General features: G+C 37.0%; 1 protein-coding gene across 3 annotated transcripts in view; it reads right to left on the bottom strand.

The window, feature by feature from the left end:
- The window catches only part of SCLT1 (sodium channel and clathrin linker 1), a 225,298-nt gene that overhangs the window by 40,355 nt on the left and 164,283 nt on the right, over nucleotides 1–20,660 (bottom strand). Inside the window, exon 19 of one of the 3 annotated variants that reach the window (XM_020886639.2) lies at nucleotides 1,179–2,976. The exons of the other annotated variants lie outside the window; for them this stretch is intronic. Within the exon in view, the coding sequence (XP_020742298.2) occupies nucleotides 2,943–2,976 (34 nt within the window). The 3' untranslated portion in view covers nucleotides 1,179–2,942. Of the gene's footprint in view, nucleotides 1–1,178; nucleotides 2,977–20,660 lie in introns of those variants that run through there. 3 annotated transcript variants of the gene reach the window in all.

The raw sequence follows: 20,660 nt of genomic DNA, 5'->3' as shown, positions 1-20,660 counted from the left end.
CTGGCATGCTGTGGCTCATGGGGTCTCAAAGAGTCGGACACGACTGAGCAACTCAAGTGAACTGAGTTCACTGAACCAGTTCCTGCTGGAATGCTTGAGAAAGAAGAAGAAATTAAGAATAAAGAAAATGGTAAATATATGGGCTAATATAAATGAACTGTAATTACACAAAACAATTAGTAAGGTGAAAGGAAAACATTACAAAGCAGACTTTAAAATCTGGCAACAATATAATTTCCAAATCTTAGGGGGAGAAGTGGAATGATGGAAAAAAAAAAAAACACTAAGTCAATAAAGAGGACAAGAAAGGAAACACAAAGAAAGCAATGACAGAAATATGGAGGTGGAAGTGTTAGCCACTCAGTCATGTCTGACTCTTTGTGACCCAGGGACTGTAGCCCAGCAGGCTCCTCTGTCCATGGAATTTTCCAGGCAAGAATACTGGAGTGGGTTGCCAGAAGATTCCCTTCTCCAGGGGATCTTTCTGATCCTGGGATGGAACCCAGGTCTCCTGCTTTTCAGGCAGATTTTTAACAATCTGAGCTACTAAAACAAGGAAAACAAATCCCAATATACTTTAGATTACACTGGATATAAATGAACTAAATGATCTAAAGCAGAACAACATATTGTTTCTAAGAGACATATTTGTGGAAAACAAGTAATTAACAATAAAATAACTAAAATATCCCCATTCATTCAGGAATTTTAAAATGTACTTATAAATAACATGGATTGAAAGAAGAAAAGATTGATAGTGGTGAAAATACTACATACATCAAAACATATGCTAAAGCTATGTCAGTATCTAGTGGAAATTTTATAACATTTAAGAATACAGGCATTAGGAAAAAATGAAAACCGGTGAGACATGCTTCTAATTCAAGAAGTTAGAAAAGGGACTGCAACGTGAAAGTCTTATTTTGTCTGATTTACGTACAGCTACTTTCCACTTTGAGCCTGTGTCCTTAAAGTTGCAGTGAATCTCTTATAGGCAGTATATAAATGGGTCTTGTTTTTAATTCACTCAGCCACTCTGTATTTTTGAATGAAGACCTCAATCCATTTACATTTGGATTAACTACTGATATGTAAAAATCTACTGATGCCTTCTCACTGACTGTTTTCTGGCTGTTCTGCATTTTTCGTGCTCCTTTTATCCTCTCTTGCTGCCTTCCTTTGTGAATTGGCGATTTTTCGTGAGGATTCCCCTCTTTGTCTTTTGCAAATCTGGTACAGATTTTTGCTTTGTGGTTACCACAAGGCTTACTCAAAACATCTTACAGATAGAAAAGTCTATTTTATGCTGAATACAAAAACTTGGCTTGAATACAGAAACTCTACCTTTTTACTCCCCTGCCTCTTAAGTTTTTTAATGTCACAATCTACCTCTTTTTATATTGTGTATTCATTAACAATTGTATTCATTATGGTAGTTATAGTTATTTCTAATACTCTGGTCCTTAACCTTTATACTATAATTATCAACACACCATTTTACAGTATTAAGAGTTGCCTGAACTTGATTATTTACCTTTATCACTGTGTTGTAAATTTTCATATTACATTTTTTTTAAAATTTCAGCTTGATGAACTCCTTTCAGCATGTCTTGTAAGACATGTCCAGTGATCATGAATTTCCTCAGCTTTTATCAGCTTTATCTGGGAAAATTTTTATTTCCCCTTCATTTCTGAGGGATAAGTGCTAGACAGAGTGTTCCTGGTTGGCATTTTTTCCCCCTCCTCTCTCAGCACTTTGAATACATCATCCTATTCTCTCCTGGTCTGTAAAGATCCTACTAATACCCTAGTATAGGTTTCCCTATATAGGTTACAAACTTTTTTTCTCTTGCTGATTTTAGGAGTCTCTCTTTCTCTTTGCTTTCAGCTTCACGACCTTGAACAGCTAAATCTCTCAGGTTTGGCAAGTTTTCAGTCATTATTTCTTAAATAATCTTTCTGAACTTTCCTTCTGAAACTCTACTGATTTGGATATTGTTTCTTTTGATTGTGTTCTATAAATCACAATGGATTTTTTTTTTTACTCCAATATTCTTTTTCTTTGTTCTTTTTTAACTGGATTATCTGTCTTAATACTTGCATGTTTCCTCCAAGTTCCCATCCTCTAATTCACTGACTGTCTCTTCTGTTTGATCTACTCTTCTATTAATGTTCTCCACCGAATGTTACATTTTGTTCATTGAATTCTTTCATGCCAGAATTTCTGCTTGGTTCTTTTTTAGGATTTGTATCTCCTTAAATTTCTCATTCTGTCCCTGTATTGTTTTCCTGATTTCACAGAATTATCTTTCTGTGTTTTCTTATAGTTCACTGAATTTCCTTAAAACATTTTTTTTGAATTTTTTTATTGGGTAAATTGCAGAGCCCGATGTTTCAGTGTCTGGTTACTGGAGGACAATTGTGATTTTTTTCCTGATGTCATGTTTCTTTGACTTTTCATGTTCACTGTAGTTTTGTGTTACTAGTTTTGTATTTGAGGTAGCAGTCATCTCTTCCAATCCAGAATGTCTTCAGATGAGAGATACTTTTTGTTAGTTTTGCTTGAGGTTCTGGGGCTTTCTCTGACTTTGCATGGATACACCTACTTTATGCTCCTTGAGGCAGAATTCATAAACTTCCACTCCAGTGTGTCTAAATTCACACACACACACACATCCCCCTATATATATGTACTTTTTTTTTTCTCTAACAGAATGCTGTAATTTCTTCTCTGAATACCTTGGACTTCTACAAAGGTTCTCTATCCATGGGTGACTGCCCAAATCAGTTACCTCCAGGTGCTTCCAGATTGTGGCTGAAAGGCGATAGAGCCAGTTGACAGGCTTTGGGCAGTTCCACAGCCCATAGAGAGGTCTGCATGCCTGATAACCAATGTGTGGCTGGGCAGGACTCCTCCTGTGTCTCTTCACGTACGAATAGTGCTAGGTCCCACAAACCCCATAGAGGCACTTTTGTCTGTGGATGGATGACAGTTTTGTTATTTAAGGGAGAGAAACAAAAAATGAGGGATATCTTAAGTACCATAATGTTAACTTCATTCTTCCAAGAGGATTCTAACTGGGAAATATGTGCATTTCTTGACTTGAGAGGTAGTTACATTGGTGTTTGACCCTAATCTAAAAGAGGTAAGAAAATTAAAAAGAATAATAATAAAAAATAGTTTCAGACTCTAAGAACTTCAATGTTTCTAAAACAGGAAAATATTAGTATGAACTAGAGAAATACAAGAAAATTGAGGAAATAATGGTGCTTGAGCTGGAATGCAATGTGGGCAAATATTTATACAAGAGTATAACTATGCACACTTGCTTTCATGATGGTTATAAAATATGCCCCCAAAGTCTCTGAGATTCTTCTCAAAACACAGGGCCTAATTCTCACCTTGAATATGGGCTGGACATAGATTTGCTTCTAAAAATATGGTATCAAAACCAACGAGTGTGATAAGACAAGACTACAAATGCAGGAAGTGAAAACTGCATCTAAAATTAAGTGACCAGAAACTTAAAACAAACTTGTGTGTGTATATATGTGTGCATATATATGTATATACAAATATATAGATATATATGTATATCTATATATACACACACACACATATATATCTATAAACACACACATATACACACACATACATATAAACTGCTAAATCATGACCATGGGAAATGCAAACCAAAAAACTACAACAGATACACACAAAAAAGAAAAAGCAACTCAAACACAACACTAAAAATGGTCATCAAACCCAAGAGAACAAAAGAGGAAGGGAAGAAAAAAACACCTACAAAACCCAACCCAAAACAATTAAGAAAATGGCATTAGGAATATACATATCAATGATTACCTTAAATGTAACTGAATTAAATGCTCCAACCAAAAGACACAGACTGGCTGACTGGATACAAAAACAAAACCCATATATATGCTGTCTACAAGAGACCCACTTCAGACTTAGGGACACATACAGACTGAAAGTGAGGGATGAGAAAAAGATATTCCACACAAATGGAAATCAAAAGAAAGCTGGAGTTGCAATATTCATAACAGACACAATAGACTTTAAAATAAAGACTGTTACATGGGACAAGGAAAGACACTACATAATTAATCCTTATTCAATCAATCCTAGAAAAAGCTATAATAACTGTAACTACATATATATAATCAACATAGGAGCACCTCCTATAAGGCAAATGCTAACAGCCATTAAAGGGGAAATTGATAGTAACACAATAGTAATGGTGGACTTTAATGCATCATTTACAACCAACAGACAGATTCTGAAAGAAAATAAGGAAATACAAGTCTTAAATGACATTTTATACTAGATAGAATTAACTGATATTTACAGAACATTCCAACCAAAGCAACTGAATACACTTTCCTCTCAAGGGCACATGGAACTTTCTCAAGGATAAATCACATCTTAGGCTACAAATCAAGCCTTGCTTGGTAAGTTTAAGAATATAGAAGTTGTATCAAGCATCTTTTCTGACCACAATGTTATGATATTAGAAACCAATTATAGGAAAAATTTGTAAAAAACAGAAACACACAGAGGCTAAATAATATGTTACTAAACCTCCAATGGATCATTGAAGAAATCAGAGAGAAAATTAAAACAGTACCTAGAGTCAAGTGAGAATGAAATACAATGATCCAAAACTTACAGGATGCAGCAAAAGTAGTCTTAAGAGGGAAGTTTTTAGCAATATAACTTTACCTCAGGAAACAAGAAAAATCTCTAATAAACAACCTAATATTACACCTAAAGCAAGCAGAGAAAGAAGAATAAACAAAATCCAAAGTTGGTAGGAGGAAAGAAATCACAAAGATCAGAGCAGAAATATATGAAATATAGATGAAGAAAACAATAGAAAAGATCAATGAAACTAAAAGCTGGTTCTTTGAGAAGATAAAATTGATAAACCTTTAGCCAGAATCACTGAGGAAAAAAAGGGAGGGGCCTCAAATCAATAAAATTAGAAAAGAAAAAGAAGTTACAATGGATACCACAGAAATACAAAGGATCATAAAAGAGTACTTCAAGCAATTATGTGCCAATAAAATGGACAATCTGGAAGAAATGGATCAGCTCTTACGAAGGTATAGCCTTCTAAGACTGAACCAAGAAGAAATAGAAAATATGAACAGACCACTCACAAGAACTGAAATTGAAACTGTGATTTAAAAAGTTCTAAGAAATAAAAGCTCAGAAACAGATGGCTACACAGGTGAATTCTATCAAATATTTAGAGAAGAGTTAACAGTTATCCTTTTGAAATTCTTCCAAAAAGTCGCAGAGGAAGGAATATTCCCAAGTTCACTCTATGAGGTCACCATCACTCTGATACCAAAACTAGGGAAATAAAAGAAAATTATAGGCCAATATCACTGATGAACATAGTTGCAAAAATCCTCAACAAAATACCAGCAAACTGAATCCAACAACACATTAAGAGAATCATACATCATGAGTGAGATTTATCCCAGGTACACAAGGATTCTTCAATATATGCAAATCAATGAATGTGATACACCACATTAACAAACTGAATAATAAAGATCATATGATCATGAAAATAAAATAACCCCATATAAAATAAAATAACCCCATATAATCCCCCCAAACCCCACATGATCATTCAATAGAAGCAGAAAAATCTTTTGACAAAATTCAACATTGATTTATGATGAAAACTCTTCAGAAAGTGGGTATAGAGGAAGTCCATCTCATCATAATAAAGGCCATGTAAAACAAACCCATAGCAACGTTCTCATTGGTGATACACTGGAAGCACTTCCACTAAGATCAGGAACAAGACAAAGATACACACTCTTGCCACTTTTACTCAGCATAGTTTTGGAAGTCCTAGCTATGGCAATCAGAGAAGAAAGTGAAATAAAAGAAACCCAAATTAGAAAAGAAGAAAAGCTGTCACTGTGTGCAGATGATAAGATACCATACATAGAAAATCCTAAAGATGCTAGTAAAAAAACTACTAAAACTCATCAATAAATTAGGTAAAGTTGAAGGACACAAAATTAATACACAGAAATCACTTAAATTCCTATACACTAAAAACAAAAGATAAGAAAGAGAAATTAAGGAAACAATCCCATTTACCATTATGTCAGAAAGAATAAAATACCTAGGAATAAACCTATCTATGGAGATAAAAGACGTATCCTCAGAAAACTATAAGATACTGATGAAAGAAATCAAAGATGACACTAACAGATGGATATACCATGCTTGTGGATTAGAAGAATCAATATTGTCAGAATAACTATATTACCGAAGGTAATCTACAGATTCAATGCAATCCCTGTCTAATTATCAATGGCATTTTCACAGACAGAACAAAAAATTTTACAATTTGTATGGAAACACAAAAGACCCTGAAAAGCCAAAGCAATAGTGAGAAAGAATAATGGAGCGAGAGGAATCAGGTCTCCCAGATTCAGACTATACTACGAGGCTATAGTAATCAAAACAGTATGGTACTGGAACAAAAACAGAAATATAGATCAATGGAATAAGATAGAAAGCCAAGAAATAAACATAGGCACCTACAGTCAGTTAATCTATGACAAAGGAGACAAGACTATATAACGGAGAAAAGACAGTCTCTCCAATAGTGGTGCTGGGAAAACTGAACAGCTATATGCAGAAGAATGAAATTTCAACATTCTCTAACATTATACACAAAAACAAACTCAAAATGGATCAAGAAGTAAGTAAGGCCAGATACTATAAAACTCTTAGAGGAAAACATAAGCAGAACACTCTTTGATATAAATTGAAGCAAGATCTTTTTGGATTCACCTCCGAGAGTAATGAAAATACAAACAAAAATAAGCAAAGTGGACCTAATTAAACTCAAAAGCTTCTTCACAGCAAAGGAAACCATAAACACAAAGGAAAAGACAACATACAGAATGGAAGAAAATATTTGCAGATGAAGCAACAAGGGATTAATCTCCAAAATGTACAAAACAGCTTATGAAGCACACACACACAAAAACCCCAAACCAAAACAAAGATAGAAGACCTAAACAGACATTTCTCCAAAGAAGACATACAGATGGCCAAGAGACACATGAAAAGATGCTCAACACTGCTAATTACTAGAGAAATGCAAATCACAATTACAATGAGATACCACCTTCTACCAGTCAGAATGGCCATCATCAAAAAATCTACAAACAATAAATGCTGGAGAGGGTATGGAAAAAAGAGAACCCTTCTACATTGTTGCTGGGAATGTAAAGTGGGTACAGCCACTGTGAAGAACAGTTACGGAGGTTCCTTAAAAAACTAAAAATAAAGCTATCATATGATCTAGCAATCGCACTCCTAAGCATATATCTGGGGAAAACCATAATTTGAAAAGATACATGCACTCCAACATTCACTGCAGCACTATTTACAATAGCCAAGAAATGGAGGCAACCTAAATGTCCATCGACAGAGGAATAGATAAACATGTGGTACATATATATACAATGGAATATTATTTAGCCATAAAAAGAATGAAATGATGCCATCAGCAGCAATATGGATAGTTCTAGAGACAGCCATGCTGAATGAACTCAGAGAAAGACAAATATTATGATATCTCTTACATGTGAAATCTCAAAAAAAGGTATAAATGAACTTATTTACAAAACAGAAATAGAGTCACAGATGTAGAAAATAAATTTATGGTTACCGAGGGGAAAAAAACAAGGAGGAGGGATAAATTGGGAGATTGGGATTAACATATATACACTACTATATATATATATATATATATATATACACACACACATATATATAAAATAGATAATTAATAAAGACCTACTGTATAGCACAAGGAACTCTATTCAATATTCTATAATGACATGGGAAAAGCATGTAAAAAAGAATAGCTATATATGTAACTGATTCAGTTTACTGTAAATCAGAAACTAATACTACACTGTAAATTAACTATACTGTAATAACAATAAAAAATACATGTATAACTGGGGTAAAATTACTTTTCAAAAAATCAAGTAGTATTCCTGAAGTCATGGTTTGTAAAGGGCATTAACAATCTTTCTAGCCCAGACTATAAGCAACAGACAGAGTTGTATTAAAACTACTTGGACAGACTCAAGGGAGTTAAATGCAACATAATATGTCTTTCCTTTTGGCAAGTACTTTGATCCATACCTCAGGAAATATAAACTAAAATAAAATACATTCACAATCAATAATCTACTGGGAGTGATTAGTTGGTTACACATACAATATAGCAAAATCCAAGGATTCAAGAAAAGTATTTTATGGGTTAAGAGTAAGACAGAGATGATTACAATCATAAATATTTTTCAGTAAAACGTATTAATAGGCATTACAAAGGAAAAAAATGTTTCTCTGTATTTATATACATGTGTGCGTATATAGATACACATGTATCAAAAATAGACTATCATTTCATGTCAGATTTTGCCACAAAAGTGTAGGAAGATAACTTAGGAAAAAACTGTTTTCTGTTTTTTTGAATTAAGAGTTGCAGATGATGAACTGTAGACTTGTATAATTTTTTTTAAAGTCCAGAGCTTCCTCATGTATGACACAGGGAGTGTGATGGTTAATTCTATGTGTCAAACTGGTTGGGCCGTAGTGTCCAGATGTTTGGTCAAATGTTATTCTGGATGTCTCAATTACAGTATTTTTGGATGAGATTTACATTTAAGTCACTGAACTTTGAGTAAAGTAGAATGCCTCTCATAATGTGGGTGGGCCTTATGTAATCAGTTGATGGCCTGCAAAGAACAAAAAGCCGATTTCCTTCAAGCAACAGGGTACTCTGCAACAGAGGACTTTTGGACTCAAACAGTAACACTGGCTTTCAGATTTCCAGCATGAATGCCTTTGGACTTGAAAAGAACAGCTTGACTATAGAGCCTGCCAGTCTTCTCAATCAGAGTTTGGACTTGGCAGGCCTCTACAATCACTTGAACCAATTCATTAAAATAAACCTTTACACACACGCGCACACACACACACACACTTTCTCTCTCTCTCTCACACACCTTATTGGTTCTGTTTCTCTGAAGAACCCTAATATAGGGAGCATAGCAGCATTTACTTCATAAAGTTTTTGTGATGATTAAAGCAGTATGTAGAGTGGCAAACAGTGTATTAACATATAGCTACCTATCATACATACGTATGTGGCTTCCTAAGTGGAGTCAGTGGTAAAGAACCTGCCTGCCAGTGCAGGAGATATAAGAGACATGGCTTCAATCCTTGGGTTGGGAAGATTCTCTGGAGGAGGAAATGGTAACCCACTCCAGTATTCTTGCCTAGAAAATTCCATGGACAGAGGAACCTGGCAAGCTATAGCCCACAGGGTCACAAAGAGTCACACAGGACCTAAGTGACTTAGCATGCACATCATTATTTTTAGACTGATGTTAAACCTATTTATTCTATATGGTTTTGTTCTTCCTTATGTAAGCACTGTGAACAACATCAAGAATTACATTATGACAAACACATGGTGGTAGCTTGGGACTGCATCAACTTAGTTAATCTGTAACTATGTTTCCCAGGATTCCTTGCCCTGCCTGGTCCTGGGCTGGTGCTGACCACAAGAGAAGTCTGTGCAGTAGCTGAGAAGGCTGGCAGGGTACCTGGCACCGTGGCAGCTCACGCACAGCTGCTGACATGTTAGGTCACTATAATGGTGTGGGGCACCACCTGAACCCACAGCAATTCCATCTTCTGCCTCTTGTTAGACCTCCTCTGTTGGCCTCTTGGGTCATGTACAGATCCACGGTGAAGGGCAGCAGCCTCTCCTGCAGGTCATCCACAAAAGTGGTTTGAGGTGGAGGTGATGAGAGACAGGTGAAAACAGGGTTTCAGTTTCTCCTTGTGAGCTGTTTTCATCTGCATCCAGCTGTCCTTCACAACTGCTGGTTCAGAGACCCGCAGTGACTTCAGGTTTAGCATCATTTGCAGAGACAGGTGCACTGAACTGAATTCTCTACCAGTGCCACTGCATAAGGTCTAATTCCTACAATAAATTCCATATTCTATTACTATTCAGTACTACCCAGAGTAGTTCTGTTTCCTTGAAGAAACCCTGATGCACAGAGAAACTGGTACCAGAAGTAGTTCCAGAGGAATATAACGTTATGAATGGGTACTCTAACTGGTTGTGAATTATCTAGAATTCGTTCTATGCTTTGCTTAAATTTAAAGGCCAGTGGTAAAGGGGACCCAGGTAATCCATGGTAAAAGAGTTAAATTATTACCTGTATCATCAAGTGCCAGTATACCGTAACATTTTGAATGACTAAATAATGACATGGAATGAAGAAAATAATGTAGCTTCCAGGTATAATGGAAAGCTCTGAAAATAAAAATAAAGGGCTCAGAGTTTTAAATTCTGAGTTCAAAGTCTAGGTTAGGGGGCCAGAAGCTGCTGCTACTACCCTAAAAGAAACCCTTATCTCCAGCAGTTGCAAAGCTGAATTTTCTGAAAATCAAATCTGAAGTCTAATCCCAGGAATGGCTGAATCACACCACAGGCTGAATGCATAACCTTGCAGGGTCTTTTTTTTCCCCTACAAGTTGAAATGGGGACATGTGAACAGACAGACTCCAGTGAAGCTGGAGCCTTGAAGCCCTAAATTCTGCAATGATTTTCTCTGAGAGTACAAGCAGTCTTTCCTCTCTATTTGGGAAGGTAAGTCTCCTCTGCCTGAAGAATTTGTAAAGGACTCACCTAAGGAGGTTGCCTTGCAACGCATAGGTGACTCCTTTCAGGAATTACCTTGCCATCATCCATTGCTTCTACATCTATAGCCAGACTGAAATCTACTTAGCTCTAGGAAATGAGGTAAAAGACAAGACCTCTGAGGTGGCAGAAAGCACCATGATAATTACATGATTTTGCCAATTTTACATAGAAATCAGAGAGTATGTGTGAGACGAGGTCCTGAGGGTGCTAGAACACCCTTAGGTGTTGAACAACACCAACAACAAAAAACCAAAAACCACTGGATGAGGCCATGTTTACCAATATGGGCTCACAAAGCAGATATTCTATATCAAATGAATTAGCTCAAGTATTTTGGTTTGCTTGGTTGGTTGAACAAAATCTGGATTCAAAGGTGACCTATAATGAATACTAAAATGTAAAAAGCTCCTTGTGCAGCATACAGCAGACTTTCTCAACCACGGCACTACTAACACCACTGGCTGAAAATTCTTTGCTGTGTGGGGCTGTCCTGAGCACTGCAGGATGGTTACCAGCACCCCTGGCCCCTATACACTAACTATCAATAGCGTCCCTGAATGTGTCTGAATATTTTCAAGACAAATGTTCCCAGGAAGAGAGGAGGACACACTCACCCCCACGTGAGAATCTGGTGTTGAGAAAGTTACCAGAGGTCAGGGAGACTGCCTCCTTCAGGAGGTTCTAGAAGACACTGCCTTCACCAGGGCTATGAGAAATACAGCCAGAAGGGGTGTCTCATTATCCCTGAAGAGCTCTGTAGTGCCTATTCTCTGTGGGACAGAAATGACAGCGGGAACTGCTACCATGGAACTGGGCTACCTGAATTTAATGAAAATGATACAATTCTCAACAGCAAGGGCAAAGTAGTGGCCTTAAACCTCCAAAGCAAATGCAGTCATCATTACTGGAATGGCAGTAGAGTTCAAATAGTAATCAGCAGAATCTGATTTGCAGAGATCTTTGGGGCTTGATAATTTTATCACTGTCATCCTAGAACTGAAATAGACGGGCAGTCTACTCAAGTTTTGTCTGACCTGCAGAAGAAAAGCTCTAGATCTTGTGAATAGCAGCGTTTAATCACTATAAGACAGTGTCATGGCTCTTTAATCAGTTCTCAGACTTGAATCTGTTCAGATTCAGAGCCCCTTGAGTGAAGGAAGAAGTTGCAGATTCCTTTAAAGGAAACTTTTATACATTCATATATACTTCCTCCTAGCCTTCCCATAAAAAGGACCTGTGAAGAGTAGGCAGGGTAACCATGCAATGGGGAAGGGGAAATTCAGACACTTTAACAATTATTGGACATGACAAATTCCTAGAGATTCTAAATACCACTGTGGTCCATCAACCAGAGGAGAAATTATTGCAGGTGGGTCATCAAAGGACTTTTGGCTTGAGCTGTCTCAGTGGGCCCAGGGTGTCCATAATCCTACTCTGTGGCTGCTTCCTGGTTCTGAGATACATAATTGGGAGACATATTAAGCAACTAACTGGCAAAATCCGTACACTGGTTTCCTAACCAGTGAAGTAAGGGCAATTATGATAGGAAAAGGCCAAGTAGCATTTGATGAAGTACAGTGAATAGAGGAAAAGTAGAATAAATGCTGGATTTTAACTTCATTTTCTTTTCAGAAAAAGCTGTTTCTATATCTGCCAAAGGTGACCAAAGAATTTTTTCTTTAATATCATTCTGAAGGCACAGACTTTCAATATATTTGGTATGTTAACATTTATTGCAGATATTTTCTTTGATGAACTATCAATCTGTCACCACACAGGCCAGTGGGAGCTTCCTCAAGTTGGCTACTGGGTCCTTTTAATTTGATTTCAATAATCTTGATATCTTCCTTGCCTTTTGCTACCACAAAGTGTTTCCTAGGTTCATCCTATATGTTCCTATTCCAGATTTGTAATCAGTCATTTATCTAAGGAGTCCTGGTTTCTTTCAGGATACCTCACCTGCATCTGAATACTGGCCACTGTATCTAGGTCCTTTCACCAGTCAAAGCTAGTAAATACCCTGACAAGGGTAGAATAGCATACACGCTGTATACTGTTTTGTTTTTTTTTTTCCACTTAATATTTTGGATACTGCTCCATGTGTAAGTATTTTGACTGAGATTACACTAGATCTCTATTTCATCAGGGCAGGGGGTATTAACAAATGTATAATATTGAGGATTCTGACCAATTAATATATCTCTATTTACTTAGACCTTCTTTAATTACTTTTAATACCCTAGTTTTCACGTGAAAGTCTTGTACATTTCTTGTTAAATTTATTCACAGACATTTGATGCATTTTGATGCAATGTAAATTATACTATTTTTAAAGTTTTATTTTGAAATGTTTGTTGCTGGGATGTAGAAACACAACTGGTTTTTCTATGTTCACCTAATAATCTGTCTGTGAACTACTCTGAATTTTCCACACATACAATCATTATGTCAGTGAAGAATGACTGTTTTCTTCTTTTCCAGTCTGTATACCTTTTACTTCTTTTTCTGGACATAGTGCACTGATTAGGACTTGTGCTACAACTACTAACAGAAGTGGTAACAGTGGTCTTGGTCATCTTTCTAGTCTTCAAAGAAAAGCTATTAAGATTTATGTTTTGCTATTCAGAATAATGTTTGATTTAGAATAGATACCTTTATGAAATTAAGTAAATTCTATTTCTAGTTTGCTAAGAGGCATATTAAAAATAAAAAATGGATACATATTAAATTTTTTCAAATATTTTTTCTATATCTATTGAGATAACCTTATGATTATTCTCTTTTAATAAGTAATGTGGTAAATTACATCAATTTTTTTCTACTGCTTTAATAATTTTGCATTCCTTGGATAAAGTCAAACTGGTAATAATTTTTTGTTAGTTATTTAATGCAAATAGATGCTTTTTATAATTCATGTAACTTCTTTAGTCATGAGAAGACAGGTCCAAATTTCCTAGCTCACCAATAAATGGAAGCAAAATTTTCCCTTTCTTTCAAACTAATTCTAAATAATTTTCATTCCACCAAAACTGTTCTTATTTTTATTATTAATAATCAAAGCACCACACGGTACCAAACTGAAAGGTTCATTCTCAGTTCTATCTTACTCAACCAGTCACTAGCATTTTATAAAACATTATGGTTGGTGGTGGGAGCGGTGGGTTGGCCAAGCTGGCAGAGTAAGAAGACTCCAAGCTCACCTCCTCTCAAAAGTAACAACTATCTGCAGAACAGCCATCAGTGAAAAAGCCCAAAACCTACCAGAAAAGATATACAACTAAAGACATTGTGAAGGAGCCACAATGAGATGGGTAGGAGGGATGGACTCCTGATATAATCAAGTCCTATACTCTCTGGTGGGCAACCCACAAACTGGAGGATAATTATATTCAGAGTGAGAGTTCTGAGCCCCATGTTGGGTTCCCCAGCCTGGAGGTTCTGTACTGTGAACGCAAACCCCCGGAGATCTGGCTCTGAAGACTAGTGGAACTTAATTTCAGGAGCCCCACAGGACTGAGGGAAATAGACTTCACTCTTAAAGGGCACACACAAAATCTCACCTGCTCTGGGACCCAGGGCAGAAGCAGTAATTTGACTGAAGCCTGGGCCAGACTTACCTTGTTGGAGAGTCCCTGGGAGAAGTAGGGATGCCTGTGACTCTTCCTGGGGACACAGAGAGTGGTGGTAGCCATACTTAGGAGCTATCTATCACATAGATACTGATGCTTGTAGCTGCCATCTTGAAATCTTCCCTCTGGCTCATTAGTGCCAGGACCTGACACCACCCAGCACCCTTTAGGCACCAGAATTGGGATGCCTGAGGCCAAAAAATTAACTGAGTGGGGACACAGCCCACTCATCAGCACACAGGCTGCTTAAAGACATCCTAAGCCCTCAGCGGCCTTTAAATATGGCCCTGTCCAAAGGACCAAGACTCAGCTCCACCCACCACTGAGCAGGCAATGGCCCTGCCATTCAGGAAGCCTGCACAAGACTCCAGACCAGCCTCACCCACCAGAAGGTAGACACTAGAGGCAAGAAAACCATGATCTAGAAGCCTGCATATCCAATCCACTAACAGTAGGCCAACACAAGCTTTGAAACACAGCAATACCCCATAACCAACTGGGTCAAGAACCCGCCCCGGCTCATCAGCAATCTGACATCAGCTCTGGGATCCCTGGGCCCTGCAGCCAGATTCCAAGAAGCGGCTCTGCCTGCCACTAGTATGGCATTAACCCCAGGACCTAGGATCACCAATCAGAGGGCAGGCAACAGCTCAGAGTCTTACAAATGCTGACTCTGCCCACCAGAGAGCCAGCACTAGCCCTGAGGCCCCTGAGGGTTCCACAACGAGCTGCTTCATAACTGGGTCTCACTAACTAGTACACAGGAGCATCCATACAAGGTAGGGCCTGGCAACCAATCAGGCTACAGGACAACAAGCACACCAGATTGCCACGCAGTCAGCCCGCCACAACAGAAGGACCCACGCAGCCCTCTTGGGCAAACCCCTAGAACCTATAGCTTGAGTGATGAGAGGGGAGTGTACTGCTGGGACACATAGGACGTTTCCTACAGAAGGCTGCTTCTCCAAAGTTGAAAAGTGTGACTAACCTACCTCATATGTAAAGATACAAATAGCAACTTAGGCAAAATGAGGAGGCAGAGGAATATACTCCAGGTGAAGGAAGAGATAAAATCCCAGATGAAGAAATAAGTAAAGTGTAGACAGACAATATACCAAGAAAGGGTTCAGAGTAATGACTGTAAAGATGATCAAAGAACTCGGGAAAAGAATGTATACAGAGAGTGAGAAGTTCATAGTTTTTGTTAAAAAGACAAAACATAAAAGACCAACTAAACAGAGATGAAGACTACAAATGAAATGAAAAATACACTAGAAGGAAACAGGAGACTAAATGATACAGAGGAATGTATCAGTGGGCTGGAAGACAGAGCAAGGGAAATCACTGCCACTGCACAGATAAAGAAAAAAAGAATAAAAAGAAATGAGGACAATTTAAGAGACTTCTGGGACAAGGTCAAGCATACGAGCATTAGTGTTTCAGAGAGAAAGGGTCGGAGAAAATATCCGAAGTCATAATAACTCAAAATTTTCTAAGCCCGGGAAAAGAAACAGTCCAGGAAGTGCAGAGAATTCCAAAGAGGAACCATACTAAGACACATCATAATCAAAATGACAAAAATTAAAAATAAAGAGAGAATAGTAAAAGCAGCAAGGGAAAAGCAACAAATACCATACAAAGGAATGCCCATAATGCTTATTTTTCAGCAGATTTTTCAGCAGAAACTCTGCAGGTCAGAAAGGAGTGGCACAATATATGTAAAATGATGGAAGGAAAACAAAAACAAAAACAAAAACCCTACAACCAAGAATCTTCTATCTAGCACAGTTCTCCTTCAGATTTGACAAAGAAATCAAAAGTTCTATAGAAAAACAAAAGATAAACTTGAGGACCAGCAAAACAGCTTTCCAAAAAATGTTAAATGAACTTATCTAGGAGAAAAAGAAAGGCCACAACTAAAAACAAGAAAATTACTGAATAGAAAAGCTCACTAGTAAAGGCAAACATAAAGGGAGGAAATCATCCACACAAAAAGCTAGTAGGGAGGTTAAAAGATCAAAGCAGTAAAATCATCTATATCCACAATAAGCAGTTAAGGGATACACAAGACAATCAGATGTAAAATATGAAATAAAAAATAGTAATCATGGAGGGAAGAGAATACAGGTATTTAAATTAAATTGTATTAAATTTAAATATAAAAATGCAAGTATTTAAAATGCATTTGAAATCAGAGATCAGCAATGTAAAACAATGCTAAGATCATGGCATCCAGTCCCATCACTTCATGGCAAATAGATGGGGAAACAGTGGAAACAGTGAGATACTTTATTTGTTTGGGCTCCAAAATCACTGCAGATGGTGACTGCAGCTATGAAAAGACGCTTGCTCCTTGGAAGGAAAGTTATGACCAACCTAGACAGCATATATTAAAAAGCAGAGACCTTACTTTGCCAACAAAGGTCAGTCTAGTCAAGGCTATGGTTTTTCCAGTGGTCATGTATGGATGTGAGAGTTGGACTATAAGCCGAAGGATTGACGTTTTTGAACTGTGGTGTTGGAGAAGACTCTTGAGAGTCCCTTGGACTGCAAGGAGATCCAACCAGTCCATCCTAAAGGAGATCAGTCCTGAACGTTCATTGGAAGGACTGATGTTGAAGCTGAAACTCCAATACTTTGGCCACCTGATGCAAAGAACTGACTCATCTGAAAAGACCCTGATGTTGGGAAAGACTGAAGCGGGGAGGAGAAGGGGACAACAGAGGATGAGATGGTTGGATGGCATCACTGACATCAATGGACTGGCATCAATGGACAGGACTTTGAGTAAACTCTGGGAGTTGGTGATGGACAGGGTGGCCTGGCGTGCTGCAGTCCACGGGGTCGCAAAGACTCAGACATGACTGAGCGACTGAACTGAACTGAATGTAAAAAAACAACTAAAACTGCTTTGTATCTAAAGAAATATGATTTACAAAAACCTTGTGGTAACCACACAAAAAAAATCTGTAACAGACATACACACACAAAAAGGAAAAAGGAGTTCAAACACTAAAGATAGTCATAAGTCAAAAAGAAGAGAACAAAAGAAGGGAAAAATCTACAAAAACAAGCCCCAAACAGTTAACAAAATGGCAGTAAGTACATCTCAATAATTATCTTAATTTTGAATTGTCTAAATGCTCCAACCAAAAGACATAGACTGGCTGATTGTATACAAAAACAAGACCCATACCTATGCTGCCTACAAGAGACTCACTTCAGATCTACAGGCAAACACAAAGCTAAAGTGAGGAAATGGAAAAAGGTATTCCATACAAATGGAAATCAAGAGAAAGCCCTGGTAGCAATACTTAGATAAAACAGACTGTAAAATTAAGACTGCTGGGAGAGACAAAGGAGGACAACACATAATAATCCAGGGGTGAATTCAAGAAAAAGATACAACAAATGTAAATATATATGCACCCCATATATGAGCACCTATATATATAAGGTGAGTATTAATGGCATAATAGGAGATACTGACAAGAAATAAATAATAATAGTCAGGAACTGTAACATCCCACTTATATCAATGGACAGATCATTTAGACATACAATCAGTAAGGAAATCCTTGCCTTTCACATTAGATCAAGTGAACTTAATTTATATACAGAGAGAGTATCCACCTGAAAGCAGCAAAATATACATTCTTTTCAAGTGCAAATGGAACATTCTCCAAGACAGATAACATGCTAGGCCAGAAAATAAGCCTTGATAAATTTATGAAAACTGAGATCATATCAAACATCTTTTTCAATCACAAATCTATGAGACTAGAAATCGACTACAGGAAAAAACTATAAAACCACAAACATGGAGGCCAAACTATAGCTACAGAATCATCAATAGAGCACTGACTAAATCAGAGAGGAAATTTAAAAAACACCTAGAGACAAATGAAAATGAAAACACAACAATTCAAAACGTATGGGACACAGTAAAACCAGGACTAAGAAGGAATTTTATAGTGATACCTGCTTATTTGACATTTTTCCAAAAAGGACACACAGATGACCAGTAGGCATATGAAAAGATGTCCAACAGCACTATTAACAGGGTCACAGGCAGGAAGGCCAGGGGTCTCCATGGAAGAAATAGGCTGCAAGCGTCAGACATTTTTATCTCTCTTAAGCAGCGGGAGGAAACAAACAAGCGATATTTTTTTCCTTCTTTATGCAAATTTAAAAGGAGGGTTCTCTTAAAATACTGTGTTGGCATGACACCTGGTTTCACCTGAAGCTAACTATTCTCAAACCTTGAATTAACCAATACATTTTTCTCATGGAAATGTTTGTCTTAAGCTATGTTAATGTACTATGTATTTACCCTAGGCTCTGTCTTCAAGTCGGTTCTTCCTAATAGCTCAGAACCTCCTTGACAAACCAGTATGTTATACTCAAGATACTGTTCCCCTAATCTATGTAAACAATACTATTTGTATGGTAATCTGCCCTTTTACAAGATTCAAGTCAATCGTTTTATGGTCTGGGATGAATCATCTGGTGCCAAGATTATCCCAAAATGCATTTTATAGATGAGGGGCCTGGTGCCATTCTGAGTTTTAAGACATTCCTTTCTTTTCATTAACAGACTGCTAGTGACTATATAACATCCAGCTGAAGACTAGCAGGGGGGTACTCTTTCTGCCCCCTTCTGATGCCTATATCAGAAGCTTTCTCTATCTCCTTTATACTTTAATAAAACTTTATTACACAAAATTTCTGAGCGATCCAGCCTCATCTCTGGCTCCGGATTGAATTCGCCTCCTCCGGAGGCCAAGAATCCTGGCGTCTTATTGTTCAGCAACAACCTTTCACTATCATCAGGGAAATGCAAATCAAAACCACAATAAGATATCACTACACACCTGCTGGAATGGCTAACATCAAAAAGAACACAAATAACAAGTGCTGGCAAAAATGTGGTGAAAATGGAATGCTAGTACATTGTTGGTGAGAATGTAAACTGATGCACTCACTGTCGAAAACAGTATGGAGGTGTCTCAAAAACTAAAAATAGAAGTACCGATTTCACCCTTGGGTATTCATCTGAAAGAAAAAAAAACCCGCTAATTCGAAAAGATACATGCACTCTAAAGTTCACAGCAGCAATATTTACAACTGCCAAAAAATGGAAGCAACTTAAGTGTCCATCAATAGATGAATGGATTAAAGAAGACATGAAATATATACACAATAGAATACTATTCAGCCAAGAAAAGAAACTAGTGAATATAACAAAAAGAAACAGCCTTGCAGCTACAGAAAACAAACTATGGTTATTGGTGGGGAGAGAGAAGAGGGGAGGGTTAGTATAGGGGTAGTGGATTAGGATGTACAAACTACAGGTATAAAATAAGAAAAAGCATATATTGTGCAACACAGGGAATATACCCAATATTTTACAGTAAAAATAAATTAAAATTTATATAAATTAAAATTACTATAAATTAAAATGTTGCAAATCACTGTATTGTACACCTATAACTTATATAAAATTGTACAGCAACTATACTTCAATAAAAAGAAATAAACTGGCAAAAAAACAAAGCAAACTTTAATGGTTAGGACCATATTGACTATATCCAATTGACTTAAATTTGAAACCAGGATCTTTTACTTTGTTAGCTATGTGACCTTGAACAAATTTCTTTATGTCACTCAGACTCAGTTTATCTATCTGTAAAAAAGTAAGTATCATCTATTTTTATGTCGTTCTTTTTGATTTTTTTTTTTTTTTTTACTATTCTTTTGTTTGTCTCAGTATTTTTTCTCAGGCTCGGCTAAATTTTCATTTCTCCAAACTAAATTTTAGAACTTAGTCCTCAGTAGCCTAATTTCCCTATCCAGACTTCCTTTCTATACCTTCTAATTCCATGACTTTAAAAATTATGCATATGTTAATCACTCCTAAATTTATAGCTCTTGTTGCAATATCTTTCCTGAACTCCAAACTTATGTACCTAACAAGTTGATATTCTGATATCTTTTAGGTAGCTCATACTTAACATGGACCAAAGCAAACTTTTAAAAAATGATTTCCAGTCCTTCAAAACTTAATCCAAGTTATCATTTTATACTTGGATTATCACAGTACTGGTTCATCTTCCCTCTTCTTCTACCCTTGACCCTCTCCACGCTATTCATCATAGAGCAGTCAAAGTGATCTGTTGAACATTTAAAGGCTGATCATATCATTTTGTTAAAAGCCCTTCATAGCTTC

This window comes from Odocoileus virginianus, chromosome 12 (genome assembly GCF_023699985.2).
Source record: "Odocoileus virginianus isolate 20LAN1187 ecotype Illinois chromosome 12, Ovbor_1.2, whole genome shotgun sequence".
NCBI lineage: Eukaryota > Metazoa > Chordata > Mammalia > Artiodactyla > Cervidae > Odocoileus > Odocoileus virginianus.
The sequence above is the reverse complement of the archived record's forward strand: the minus strand, read 5'-3'. Positions and strand labels throughout refer to the sequence as shown.